This window comes from Lethenteron reissneri, chromosome 39, assembly GCF_015708825.2.
Source record: "Lethenteron reissneri isolate LAM-NWPU_2019-01 chromosome 39, ASM1570882v1, whole genome shotgun sequence".
NCBI lineage: Eukaryota > Metazoa > Chordata > Hyperoartia > Petromyzontiformes > Petromyzontidae > Lethenteron > Lethenteron reissneri.
Window position 1 is genome coordinate 3,638,099 of NC_083817.1, and position 14,020 is coordinate 3,652,118.

At 50.9% G+C, this 14,020-nt stretch overlaps 1 protein-coding gene across 1 annotated transcript; it reads left to right on the plus strand.

The window, feature by feature from the left end:
* The first annotated feature begins 1,289 nt into the window (after positions 1-1,289).
* LOC133352052 (disabled homolog 1-like) lies at positions 1,290-13,592 on the plus strand. The gene is given in 10 exon segments (XM_061567773.1): positions 1,290-1,643; positions 2,256-2,395; positions 3,483-3,581; positions 4,845-4,976; positions 6,000-6,110; positions 8,483-8,548; positions 8,882-9,103; positions 10,242-10,967; positions 10,969-11,310; positions 12,513-13,592. Coding segments are annotated over 10 exon segments (1,896 nt in total). The 5' UTR covers positions 1,290-1,588; the 3' UTR covers positions 12,516-13,592.
* The last annotated feature ends 428 nt before the right edge of the window (positions 13,593-14,020 follow it).

The window sequence follows — 14,020 nt, forward strand, 5'->3', positions numbered from 1 at the left end:
CCGCCACACATTTGAAATCATTGTTAGGTTTGACAGCAGCAGCAGCATGATGATGATGAGGGTTGTTGTCACGTGTTGCCTATTGTCGGGGGGCCGCACGTCACGGGCCGCACTAAAGGCCACCAGGGGGCCTACAGTGGCCCGCGGGCCTTGCAATAAAGAACACTGGGATCGAGTGTTGCCCCCTCGCACACGCGGGAGTTTCTCTGGGATGCTCCGGTTTGACTACTCCCACACGTAAAACAAAAAAACCCCGCTTATTTAAATGTCAGAACTAATGGTCTGGTTTATCTATTTCGTTCCTACATTAATCGGTACGGTACTAGGCTGTTCCGGGGCTGACAGCGCACGCTGCCAAGTGGTCGTGGAAACGAGGTAGCGAATCGTTAACACGGGGACGCGGTGGGGGGGGGGGAGGACGCGGTCCAGGTACGCGCTCACGTGAGGCCAGACTCACGTGCTGAGAGGCGAAGTTCGCTCGCGGCCGCGATAAATCTGTGCGGGGACTCAGGACGTCTGCTCCTCTGTCTCGTGATGCCGGGGTGCGATTTGGGGGTCAAGAGGAAGAAAGGGAGGAGTGAGAGACGGGTTTGATAGGGCGGATAAACCAGGTATGGGGGGCACGCATGTGCTCCAGTGCTTTGGAGGCAAGGATTGGTGGATCACGTAGGAATTTATGACAACTCCCGAAACCGCCAGGCTGTGAGGTGGTGGCAAGGGCATGAGCATCGATATTGATCGATGTAATCGTTACATACGATTGAGCGGTGGCGTATTGGTGATCACACCGGGTTGTAAAAACGTGGTCACCTTGGTTCTATTCCTAGCCATGACTTAACATGAGTGGCGAGTAGAATCTCAACGCGACTTGGCTCTCACGCCCTTCAACAACTCTCACCGACCAGCGTCGCAACAATCTATGGTCAAACAAACCGCCGTGACCTACACGGCGTTGGGGGGGGGGAGTCCGTCATCCAGCAGTGAATTTCCATAGGTCTGTGATTACTACATAGTCGTTACGTGCCTACCACCCGGTCCTCTTGGACCAGATTCACGCCTTGACCAAGGCAGGTGAAACGCATCGCCTTGTTTTTTTTTTATTGAGGACAAAAAAATCAAAGGGTTCGTTAACAAAACACGCATTCGAAATTTCCATCCTTTGACCGAGTGAGGCTTTCTTTGGTAAATAATTACCATCGTAATATATTTTCGCACACACACGCGCATACGTGCCAGTCAGTGTGCCTGTGCGTTTATTGGGCGTCATTCCCCTCCGGTCGCGTGGCATACGTACGCCGGCGAGACATCAAAGTCTCGTTTCCTCCCTCGTTCCGTCTCATTCTTCCCCATCCTTCTTCCAACCCCTCCTCTTCAATCTCCTCCTCCTCCAGCTGCTGCTCCCTCCGTATTTTTTTTTGTTGAGACCCTGTCTCTCGCGCCAGCAAGGAGCGGCTCTCGCTTCGCTCTGCTTCTTCCGTTGAATCTTCCTCGGTTTCGTGGGTCGCCGCAGGAGGTGCTGCTGCTGCCGCTGTTGTTGTTGTTGTTGGAGGCCAGTGACGGGAGAACGGAGGAGGAGGAGGTCACAGCCATGGCCGAGGAGACGCCCGAGATCAAGGACTCCTCTCGAAAGTCTAAAAAGAGAGGTGAAGGTGGGGGGGGGGGGCATCTTGGGGACGCTTGGAGCGCGCAGGACACTGGGATGATTAAATTAGTCGTGGGTTCGATCCCGACCTTGACGCCTGTATTTTTGGAGTTTGCGTGTCTCTCTCTCCCTGTGGTCGAGTGGGATTTTCTCCGGGTCCTCTGTTTTTTCCCCCTCCCCATTTAGAAACAACGTGCGTTTAGGGTATTTGGCTGCTATATATTTCCACATGATAAGCCACTTCGTCGAGCCATCCATTGTGGCCAGGTTGTTTCTGAAAAAGAGCTATACAGCTCAGTGGGCCTTACTTGGCAAAATAAAAACAAGAGTTTAGTTTTTAGTTTATGTTTGCTATGTATCTGAATTTTGCGTGTGTCTGTGTCGATGAACAATCATAATTGCCCTCATTGTAAAGTCTCAGATTCTTGAGCAGACTCATCGTGTGCATGTGCATTCGTGTACACGCGTTTGTTGTATTTCTGTCTTTGCAATGTGCGTGGGTGGGAGCGGTGGCGTCTGCGATTCGCGTTACGAATTTGACCAGTGCAGTTCGATGCCCGGCCGCGGGCAACATCAGTGGCCGATGCCTGAACCGGGTCGTGTCTCTCCGCAGGTAAAGACCGCAGCGAAGATGAGCTCACGCGTCTCTTCTCTGGAGACGGCGTGAGCTACCGAGCCAAGATCATCGGCTCTGACCCAGTGCCTGGTCCCTCCGGACACAAGATCTGCCAGGATGCCATGATGAAGCTCAAGGTACACGACCTCACCTCCCACACGAGCCGGCCAGCTCTCTCTCTCTCCCTCCTCCCTCTGCCCTGTCGACTCTGCCCTCGACCACCATCCATCTCCCCCGTGCATCCCCCACTCCCCCTTGAGTGAGGACCCAGTGCGTGTGCAGTCAACGGCAGTACTGCCGTAACGTGGTTGTTGCCTACCCTACCCGTGGTTGTGGCCTGCACTGCCTTAATAGGTGTTCGCTAACTCGCCTCTACTGTCTATGAGAAAAGGCAGAATGATGAGAACAACGATGATATAAAAGCTGTTGGTACTAACCCGATCATGAAATGTTGAAGATGATGAGAATGATTCGAATGCCTGTAATGTTAACGAGTGACACTACTTCCGTGACTGAGAACATGTATATGTAAGCTGATGATACATCTTAAGATAACGATGGTAATGATTATGATGGTGTAAGCAATAATAATATTATTGAACTTCCCACTGATGCTGACGATGATGTACATTCCGATTCTGATATTTATACATATAATGCATATAACGATAATGATTATGTTACTGATGATTCTGATACGTCTTCGATTTGTCATAAATCTGATAATGGAAATGATGACATTATCAGATTCATGACTTCACAGTACAAAATCATCACGAACGCCGTTGTGGAAAAATAAAAGTAAAACACTCAATAGGCAGACAATAGGCCTCCTGGTAGCGATATCGAACAGTGAGGGGTCCTTGCCTGTACCGTATATATCTGCCAGGTCACCACCACTGGTTCGAGTAAGCCTGACTGCTGATGAGACACTGCATGCAGAAACCTGTCCAGTGTTGTCGTGTATTGAAAACCAATGCCTCTGAAATTATTACTATTATTACTATTACTATGATGCGCTCCAAGGAGTCTGTGCGGCCGATGGGAGGCGGATGGATAGGTATGGGAAGGGGGCTCATTGCCGGCTGATTTACTCTTGGCGGTGGTGATGATTATGATGGCGATACGGCGGTGGTGATGATGATGATGGCGATACGGCGGTGGTGATGATGATGATGGCGACGGTGATGATGATGATGGCGATGCCGACGACGCCCGTTGCAGGCAGTGGCGTCGGCCTCGCGTTCCCGGGGCCAGCACAAGCAGCGCGTGCTTCTCAGCGTCTCCTTCAAGGGCATCCGCATCTCTGATGAGAAGAGTGGAGTGCGTGTCTCACCCCCCCCCCCCCCACACACACACCACACAATTCGCCTGCTGCCTGATGCCCTATCCTGTATTCGTAATGCGTCCTGCACGGTATCCATGCCGCATCCTCAACGACCCACGAGGGCAGCTGACAACCGGCAGTTTAGGGAATGATTAATTTTAAATGTTGTGATGAATGTAGTGGCTTGTATTATCAGCAGGGGTTACATGAACTCATTACATACAGGGTACACATATACATTCCACCGTGCTCTCCTCGCCCCCCCCCAATAGCCGTCACGGCTAACATCAGTGGCGAGTTGTAGCATAACTCTTGTTCTGGAACTCCCCCGAGATCGACTCAGCTTTAACATTGAACACGGACACCAGACAGAGATGGAGATCGCGTGTGTGTGTGTACATGCGTGTCGCATGTAACGTACAGGGACGGTGCAGCGAGTGTTGGGGCACCGTGCTCCACGCTCGGCCGTCGGAGTTTGATTCTTGGTCACAGCTAACATTAGTGGGCATCTCTGAAAGAGAGCTTTATGGCTCATCGGATTTCTCCAGTATACATAAATATTCCGATTCTGATGGTGGCGAGTAATAGCTGAACCGTTTCGGAGCCCCCTCCCCCTCGATCGATTCAGCCTTAAAATATCGCCTGATGGGCGGTGTGTTAAACATCAGCACTGGGGAGACAAAGGCGGACGGTATCGGTGCTGGTCACGCCACATCACCTTGTGGGCTGCGCCGGCTTCAGTGGGCGCTCACCAACAGCGCTCACAACCAGGGCCGGATTCAGCTTGTGCGGGGCCTGTAGCGTATGTTATAAAGGGGCCCTAAATAAATAAAAAACACGTGAATATTAAAACACGTAAATTTTTAACTTACATCGTCAAGTTAATGTATGTTTTCATTTGCTATACAGCCAGATAATACGACAAATCGCTAACCTTCGTTTATAAAAGTTGAAGGCAATATAGAACTATAGTAATAGAGCAAGTGCAGAATCACTGAACTAGAATTGATAGCTTGAAAGCATTTAGCGCGGGGCCCTTGAAAATGCGGGGCCCACAGCATATGTAGCTACTTTAGCTACTCGGATAATCCGGCACCGCTCATAACAAACAAATAGTATGTATGGCTCAACAGGGGACAAATGTCTCCGTGTGCTTGGGTGACCGCCGGCCCCTGGGCTCAGCAAGGAGCTCTCCGTTCCCGACTCCTGGTGGCGGGGTGGGGGGGGGGTGACCACAAATGACTCCTTGACCCCCACAGACCACCGAGTACGAGCACCCAATTGGCTTCATCTCTTACATCGCCCGCGACGTCTCGGATCCGCGCGCCTTCGGCTACGTGTGCGGAGCGTCCGGAGCCCACTGTTTCTACGCCGTCAAAACTGTGCAGCAGGTGAGTGCTGGGGTGTGTGGGGGGGGGGCCTACACCCCCACCCCTAACCCCTACAACGTTTCCATCAGCTAATTAATGTAATGAATCTATCGTCTTGGTGTCTCGATCAATGTTCATTGATCCTCTGCCGTTCACAAGTCAAGGGTCATATATACTCACCCAGTAGCATATCTTGAAAACTAGAGCCACACAACAATTATAAGCAGAATTTTCATTCTCAGTGACCCAGAATTAGTCAAGTTTGGACTACATTTATTTCGGAAGCGTTTTGGCTGTAGACCGGTGTTATCGAGAGAGAGAGATTGTCATTGTTGTGAAATTGAAAATCCCATACGGGCTCGTAGCACAAAAGAGTGTGTGGACCACGTGTCATTATTGTAATTGTTATCGCCGATAATCGCTAAGCATCACCGTCGTCATCATCCATTGTGTACCTTCATCAATCGGTGTAATGGACGATCAGAAGCGATCCTTAATTATCAACATGTTAATTAATAGTTACATATTTTATTTATACATCAACATGGTACAATAGTGACTCATCATCGCTATGACCATCATCATATTCAATCGATATCATAATCAGTCATCAATCGTTAATGATTACCATCATCAATTGTTATTCATTACCATCATAAACCTTATCATTGTTTCTAGATTTGAAGCTTTCGTGACTGCAAGGATTCATACTCTTAGGTTTTTTCGGTAAAGTCACTTAGGTAAAAAATAAAATTAAAAGTGAAATAAAAGTAATAATGGAGATTTATTATTTTCTTATATTATTTGATTTTATTTCCACTATTACTTTTATTAACTTTTAATTTTATTTTTTACCTACGTGACTTTACCGAAAAAAGTTATCATTGTTGATCACTTTAATAAATAGTGATATATTATCATCATCAGCATCAGCCCCTTCGCTTGCAGTATCACATCCCACGCCATTGTTGACTCTTGATGGACGGGGCTGACTTGTTCCTTCCCCCTCGCTGCCCTTTGGCTGCCCCCCCCCTCCCCATGCAGGCCGAGCCCCTGATCATGGACATTCACGACGTCTTCCAGCTGCTGGGCAGCAGGAAAGGGCAGCAGCCCCAGGTAGCTGGGGGAGACGCGACCTCGCAACTCGACGAACAGGTGAAGGCCCGGGGACATTCTGGGGATGGTGATGCCTCGGTGGGTTTGGGGCAGGGGGTCCCAGTCAAGGTGATCCTTGAACCCCACAATTACCCTCTTAACCCCCCCCCCCCCATCTACCCACAACTCGCAATATCCTTCAATGCCACCGCTGTAGGCGTATCCGGGTTTACATTTGTAGGGCGCGTACATGCCTCACTGATTCAAAGCGCCGTTAATATCACGTCACAACTCGGCCAATCTAACCAAGTGGTTAGCTGTCCCTGTGTGGCACAAGATGGTATACGCAGCACTCGCCTACAAATGGGCATAATTATATCTGCCAGTTGGGAGGGAAGGGGGGGGGTATTCCAAGGAGGCGCTGTGATCGGAAGGGTTGCTCTCAATATTCATTGTACGAGTCATAATTCTCATCGGGAGTCAACTTAGCCAGATAAAGTGGTCGCGCCACGGATAGACTCGATCCCGGCTCTAGTAATATGGAATTGTTACGACTGACTCACGGCTTGTATTGACTCTTGATGTAATATCCTCACAGCACAGAGTTGCCTGAAAACATCATACACGTGAAAAGTACGTGTTTATAAATTAGCTTAAGCTTACAGATAACCCCAACCAGCTCCCTTCCCTGCTCATTTGCCACCGCCAAAACAGGAGGAAAACTTAGAACGAACCGCAATCACAATGCAAGAGACCGCGCACCTGTTCTGCGCATCAAAGTCCGGGGCGATGATCAAACGCGGCCGCGCGAGCACGTGGCCTCGGCGTTAATCACTGACGCGTTCACGTGGGACGAGCACTCATATACGGGGGGGAGGGGGGCACACCAACAACGGTGAGCAAAGAAATGAATGTGTTTCTTGCGTTGTGGATACGCACTTCAGCAGTGTTCTTCACGAATTTTCAGAGGATGGGGATGGCACTTTCGCCGATAAGACATCATCAGTGTGAGTGCCGGCACACATTTTAAACCATTGTTGGGTTTGACAGCAGCGCGATGATGATGGGGGGGGGGGGGGGGTGTTGTCACGTGTTGTTTATTGTCGGGGGCCACACGTCACGGGCCGCACTAAAGGCCACCAGGGGCCGCCAGGGGCCCACGGGCCTTGCAATGAAGAACACTCCACTCCAGTAGAGATATGTACAGGCGTGAACTTCTCACTGAGTATTTGGTGCGTGACCAGTACCCACAACCGTAGCAAGAGGCATGCTGCTGGATGTGCTGAGCCGGGCTCGCAAATGCGTTGCGGGTTGCTGACCGGGTACCTACTCAGCTAAGATTAAGCCCTGAGTGCATCTCTCTCTACCTCGTGGCCAATTCACTGGAAACGCGCACGATTTCGTCACGATGCAGAAGCGTAGCAGAGGTGAGCTTGGTTCGTGCTTGGTTGGATGAACAACCACCATGAGAGCTCGTGGGCAACCCATGTGCTATACCACCATCTACAGACATAGCTGGCAGGTGGGGTTATCCATCTCTGCATGATTAACCATGCAAAAAATATTTAACTACACTTATTTGCCAATCTTATTTGACAGACAACCATTACTGTTTTACCATGTTTAGTGGTGGTCTCCGTGTTACAGGTTGAGTCACAAACCGCACCTCTCCATAAGGCTCAGCCTTTGTTATGCAGTCTATGCTTAGTCTCAAGCCTCACCTTACCATATTAATAATAAAGATGCGGCCCATGCCCCACCACCTTCTCCAACCATTATATAAACGCAGTGGTAACTCCTGAAATCTTCTTGGTTCTTTCGGTAAAGTCACGTAGAAGAATTGTTTTATTATGTTTTATTTTTTATTATTTTATTACTTCCCTTCTACGTGACTTCACCGAAAGAACCAAGAAGATGAATCCCTGCAGTCACGAAATCTTTAAATCGAAACTCCTGAAATCTCTCATTCACTTGATACAGCTGTCGTGGCTGTGACGGTACCACCTGAAGACGGAAGCTTGTGTTGCCTCCGAAACGTCGTGATTTTTATTTTATTTTACTTTTTAATGTTTTTTACCTACGTGACTTTACCGAAAAAACCTAAGGATACCACATCGTGTTGTTCGATCACCGGCCACCACTTGAGCTTCTTTTGCACCGTGCGTAGCCAACTGTGCTAATCGGAGGTGCGGGTACGGACAACGAAAAATTACGAGAGGCATTGACATCGGGGCGTCTGGAGAAACCGCCTAGCGTGCAGGGGCAGCCAATTCAAACACAGCTGTACAGATGTGATAGCCATCAGACCCCATGGGCTGGCGTGTTGAGGCTGCGCTGTGTAATCGCCGTGGCATCTACAGCTGGATCAAAGTTTCAGTGCCATGCCTCGCTGGGCGCCTGTGTCAAAGTGCGTGCGTTGTGTTTTCTTGCAGAATAACTTTGAGCAAGTGGCTTTGTTTGGGGAGATCAGCACCTCCGTTGAGCCCCACTCTCCCATGGTACCACATCACCCCCCCTCCCCCCTCCCAGCCACTGGTTACACCAATTACATCGACAGGAGCCAACACCAGGACCAGGCACAACGGTGTAACGATGCATTGATTCGACAATATCGATTGTTAAGGTCACGGTACAGTCATCACATTGTGTGTAAGAACTGACGCTCTTCAATTTGTACATTTTACTTGTAATGGATTCGTATAACAGTAAAAAAAAAACGGGGACCGTAATTGAATAACCGTGGGAATCAATTTAACATTACCTACTTTAATAGACGCTCACTAAGGACGATCTCGATATGTCGTTGTGCGCGCGCCTATGTCGGCACTCAGACCCCCGCTGAAGAAGGGTGGTCGAACCCCACCTGGGGGTCGCCGTGCAACATCCCAGTGCTCATCGGGGACCCCGCGAGACTCCGGAGTGAGTGCCCCCCCGGGGGCCCTGGCTCAGTGGCTCACGCGGGAGGCAGCACGGCCGGGAATGTCACAATGTTTCTGGACGGGACGTGCGGAGGCGAGACCGACACAGACGACCCCGATCCTGCGTCTGTCCAGGTACAGGATCTCCTGGTCCCATGCGCCTTGAGGGTTCCAAGCAGTGGTAAGCCCGCCGTGGCTTGAGGTCGAGGAGTGTGTTTTCCAGCCTCGGCTGTTGCGTGCAGAGAAATTAGTTGGGACAGCTGAAAATGTGATGGCAGTGGCTATTTCATCAATGCATTCTCCACCAAGATGCAGCTCACGTGGCTTCCCAGGAGAACTGGTCTGGTGGGAACCCAACACTGCTGAGCTATCATCGTCATCATTATTATGATTATCGATTGTAATAGAACATCATCAACATCACCACCAACACTATTGCATGCAGTTTCACATTCAATGTCACTTCTGGCTCCCAGAAGAATGGATCTGGTAGGAGGCCAGCACTGGTGTAGCATCATCATCGCAGGCTGCCTCATTCTTCCAATCAATTAATCCATCTGAACAAGTGACTTGAGACTGATGCAACCAGAGGCAGAGTTTGTTGTTTTTTCAAACTTAAACGAGGAGTGAACAATGGGTTCGCGTGAGGGTTCCTATGGTCCCCAGCACCTTGGCCAGATGTCAGGCTTAAATGTGCACATCATGTTTTTTTGCATGCGGTTTCGGGATATAATTATTCTGAATCGTCCACTTGATATTTAATCTCCATGTAAATATATGCTCTGAGAAACATGCCTCTGTTGTGCGTCGTTGATCCGGATTAAATGTGTGCATGGTCAGTGGGCCAGATACACGCCGTGACTAAATGGCCAAAACGCATCACCTTGCACATTTGTAATTGTCGGTGATGTACGGATTGGCGTGTTTTTCTCAAACGAATCGGACATAAAGAACATCAACCATCACCGAATTATTTTAAAATGCTGCACCATGACAATTTGTTGGATCAATTGGTCTTCTTATGCACGCACCACCTCTGCTTTACAAGGCTGAAGATGACAAGGTAGCAGCTGTCTACAGCATGCCACCTTCCTCTTACGTTCTTCTCAAGCAAATCCTTTACATCACCTTCTGCTGGATCTGATCATCAGATGCGTTCAGCTAAGGCGTATTGCACGTGTACTCGCATGTCCGGATGTTGAACTTCTTTCGCACCGTACACAGCTAATCGTGCTAATCGCAGGTAATGTACTGTATGCATGCGTGCTAGCAGGCCCTGGACAACATGGATATATACGCAACCGTCTCCAAGCCCTCCCAACCACAGGTGCAGCAGGGTGGCGATCCCTTCACTCTTCCGCCGCTCTCCTTCGACGATGATTTCGCAGCCTCCGTGGGGCATGCATTGCCGGCGGCTTCGGCGGGGCCACCCGGCGGTCCCGAGTCGGGCAGGGCCCCACTGAGCATCACGATTCCCGCACCTCGGGGAGCCGGGCTTCCTGTGTCGGCCACGGTGAACAGCCCAACTTCTCTGGCTGGAACTCCTCAAGCTGTGCCACCTTCAGGTGTACTAGGATTGCAGCAGCAGCAGCAGCAGCGACAACAGCAGCGGCAGCAGAAGCAGCATACAGCGCCCTGGATGCCGCAGATGACCCAAGCAGCTGCTGTTCTGGCGAGCATGGCCAGTCAAGCGACCGCGCAGCAACACTCGGCGTCGTCGCAGGCCGCACGAGCCGACGTCTACAGGGAGGCGTTTGCAGGCCTCGAGCAGCCGGCGGCGCCTGTCTCTCAAGCGGCGTGGCCGTCGCCAGGTCAAACTGGCCAGCAAGCGTGGCCATCGCCGGGTCAGGCTCCCCAGCCAGCGTGGCCCTCACCGGGTCAAACTGGCCAGCAAGCGTGGCCCTCTCCACACCAAGCATTTCAGCCAGAGTGGCCCTCACCGGGTCAAACTGGCCAGCAAGCGTGGCCGTCGCCGGCTCAGGCTGCCCAGCAAGCGTGGCCCTTCTCCACACCAAGCATTTCAGCCAGAGTGGCCTCAAGACCAAGCCTTTCGGCCCGTGTGGCCATCCCAAGAGCAGGCCTTTCAGCAGCCCAGCTGGCCGGCCCACCACGTGGGGCCCGGCAGTGGCGGCGGCGGCGGCGGCACCCAGCCATTCGGCGTGGGCGCGACGCCAGAGCTGGAGTTGGAGCTGGCCCTGGGCGGGGATCCCGTGGTGAGCGTCTTCCCGGTGGCCGCCCCCCGACCGCAAGCCGCCCCCCAAGCCGGGCCCGCGCGGCCCCCCGCAAGTGCGGGGCCGGACCCGTTCAGCGGCCTCATGGGAGGTGTGCAGGCCACCGCCAAGGTGCTCATCTTGTGAGGCTGTTCTCGTCTGCACGCTGTGACTCGACTGCCTCTTACTCTTAGTTCTTTCGGTAAAGTCACGTAGGTAAAAAATGAAATTAAAATTAATACAAATAATTTCATTTTTTTACCTACGTGACTTTACCGAAAGAACTAAGAGTACGAATCCTAGCAGTCACGAAAGCTTCAAATCTAGAATCGACTGCCTCTCCCTGTCAAGTGTCTATTGCGTCTTGGCTTCGTCTTTCGGCCTCGACACGCTACGTCCTCTAGCTCTGTTTTAAAACCGAATAATTGTTTATATCAGAAACCTCGCCGCTTCATGCTCTGTGGATATGCACGTTGACTTGAATTCGGACAGCACCGTGAGATGTGGTGGCGCGACATGGTGGGCAGTAGAGGATGGTACTAAATCCATTATTGTACTGTACTTCTATGCTCCCACATGTATGCTCCTTGTCTTCATTAACCCACAGTGAGCAGCCCGATGAAGTATGGCCAATTAACCCCCCTCCCACTCCACTCACAACCGCCACGACGTGGGAAGGGCCATCATCCAATCGTCGATTGACAAACGGTGCAATGGGGGTCGCGTGGCACCTCCAGCCACTAGAGGTCGCTACGTTAATCACAATTGTAAAAATACAAATTCGAATCGGATCACAACTGTGAATGGTGACAATTCACTCGCTGGGGGTGTGGGGGGGTGAATTGTCACAGCCATACGTATTGGACGGGGTGGTAATAACATCTCTGTTTATTAGTTGTGTGTCTATATATGCGAATGCAAATGCGGTAGTGTAGCGGTTAGCGCACTGCGCTACAAACCCGGCCACCCGGGTTCGATTCCCGCTCACGGTCAATACCAATGACGATTATCTGAACGGGTCTTGGGCTTACTCCCCTAGGTCGACTCAGCCTCAAACGAGTACCTGCTGCGGTCAGCATCGCCACTAGGGAGACAAAGGCGGCCGGGCGTGGTGCTGGTCACCCTTCCCTTCGTGTGCTGTGCCGGCCTTGATAGGGGCTCGTTATCAGCACTTGCCCCAACAGTCTGATCGAGGCTCTTCAGAGGGATCTTTGGTTTTGTCTTTTGCGTATGCCGTGCCCGCCTGAGTGAGGGTGCTCACGAACGCCACTTGCCCTGCAGTCTCCAAGCCTAACCGGGGGATCTTTGTCTTTGTGCGTGTGTGTGTGTTGCAGTGAGTGGCCACCCTTTGGATATGGAGTGAACAGAGCATCGCGGCGTGACCACGCGCATACAACTTCTCTCCGTTTTCGCGAACACCTTCCCACACACCTGTACTGCTCGGCCCTGGATTGAGACCATCCATCGCTCCCTCGGCGTTTCCAACATGATGTGTTCATCTTCGCCGGCCAAATACACAAACATGCTTGACGATTGCTGAACACGGCACGTGGACTCTCTTAATGTCCACCGGTGCCCTCTCCAAGTCGCGCGGTACAAGATCTTTGGTAGTTGGAATCAGGCTCTGCAGACAAAGCCCCTTCCATACAATATAGCCGCCACAAACTTTCGAGGCAAGTGCTGTTCACACGGGGGGCGGGATGCCAGCAACCGCTCCCGGCCGCCTTTGTCTCCCCCGTGGAAAACCACGACCGCCACCGTCACCAGCAGCATCACTCTCACGTAGCTATGGAAACACACGTTCACACCTACACACACGCAAACCAACATCTCCCCGTTTCAATCAGCTCTCTGTTTCACGTGGGAAGTGTTTGTTTAGCATCTGACGCGCGAAGCGTGGAAAGACTTCCGTTTATGTTTGGATGGAAAATATTGGTCAATGTTGAGAAGGTGGGCCGTTGTGAGCGGCGACTGCTGGAGTCAGAACATCCTGCTTTCGATTTCCACAGATGTTCAGACCCTTGACTTTGTACGCTATGTTACCTGTACCAGTGATACAGTGCCAATCCACGATTACAAATGCACTTACAAAAATCCAGAATTGCACGTGAAAATTGTACTTAGATTAGTCAATAGATTGAAAACTCATTTCTTTCGAACTGCTTTTTGTGTTTAGTTTGTTGTCCTTCCCCCCGCACCTCCGATTCAGCACGGTTGGCTACGTACGGTGCGAAAGAAGTTCAACAACACGCATTCGACACATGCAGCGTACATCAACTTTGTCTCGTTTTGCGCAACTGTCAGTACATTTCAACACGTGTGGGTTCAGAATAAACTTCTTGGTAAATGCTAAGTTTCTGTATTTTACGTAAAAAAAACTTACAACAATAATAAAATACTTTAATAATATGAAATCATCATAGCGTTCGACTGTTGCCATGTCACTGACGTCTATCACCTGCATTGTAAACTTCCGTGGAGCGGTGGTGCATTGGTTGGTGCACTAACCACTGAACCAGCCTTTCTGAGTGCGATTTCTGGCGACGGCCAACGTCACTTGCCGAGATGTGAACCGTGGAACCGCGGATCTGCTGTTCCACTCTTTCCTTGTTGCGGTTTGCGCTTTGTACCGGGCACGTGTTCAATGGAAGGGTGGAAAACGATATGTTTAAAAACAACCGATATGTATTGTAGTGTCAGCGATTCGGAGACGTTTCCAGGAGGCACCTTCTTCTTTATGAACACCACCACACTTCACAGGATCGCCCTCGCACTCTCTCGAGTCGTCTAGCCTCGCCTAAACACAACCCTGACCGTGTAACACCGACGGGGCTGACCGAGA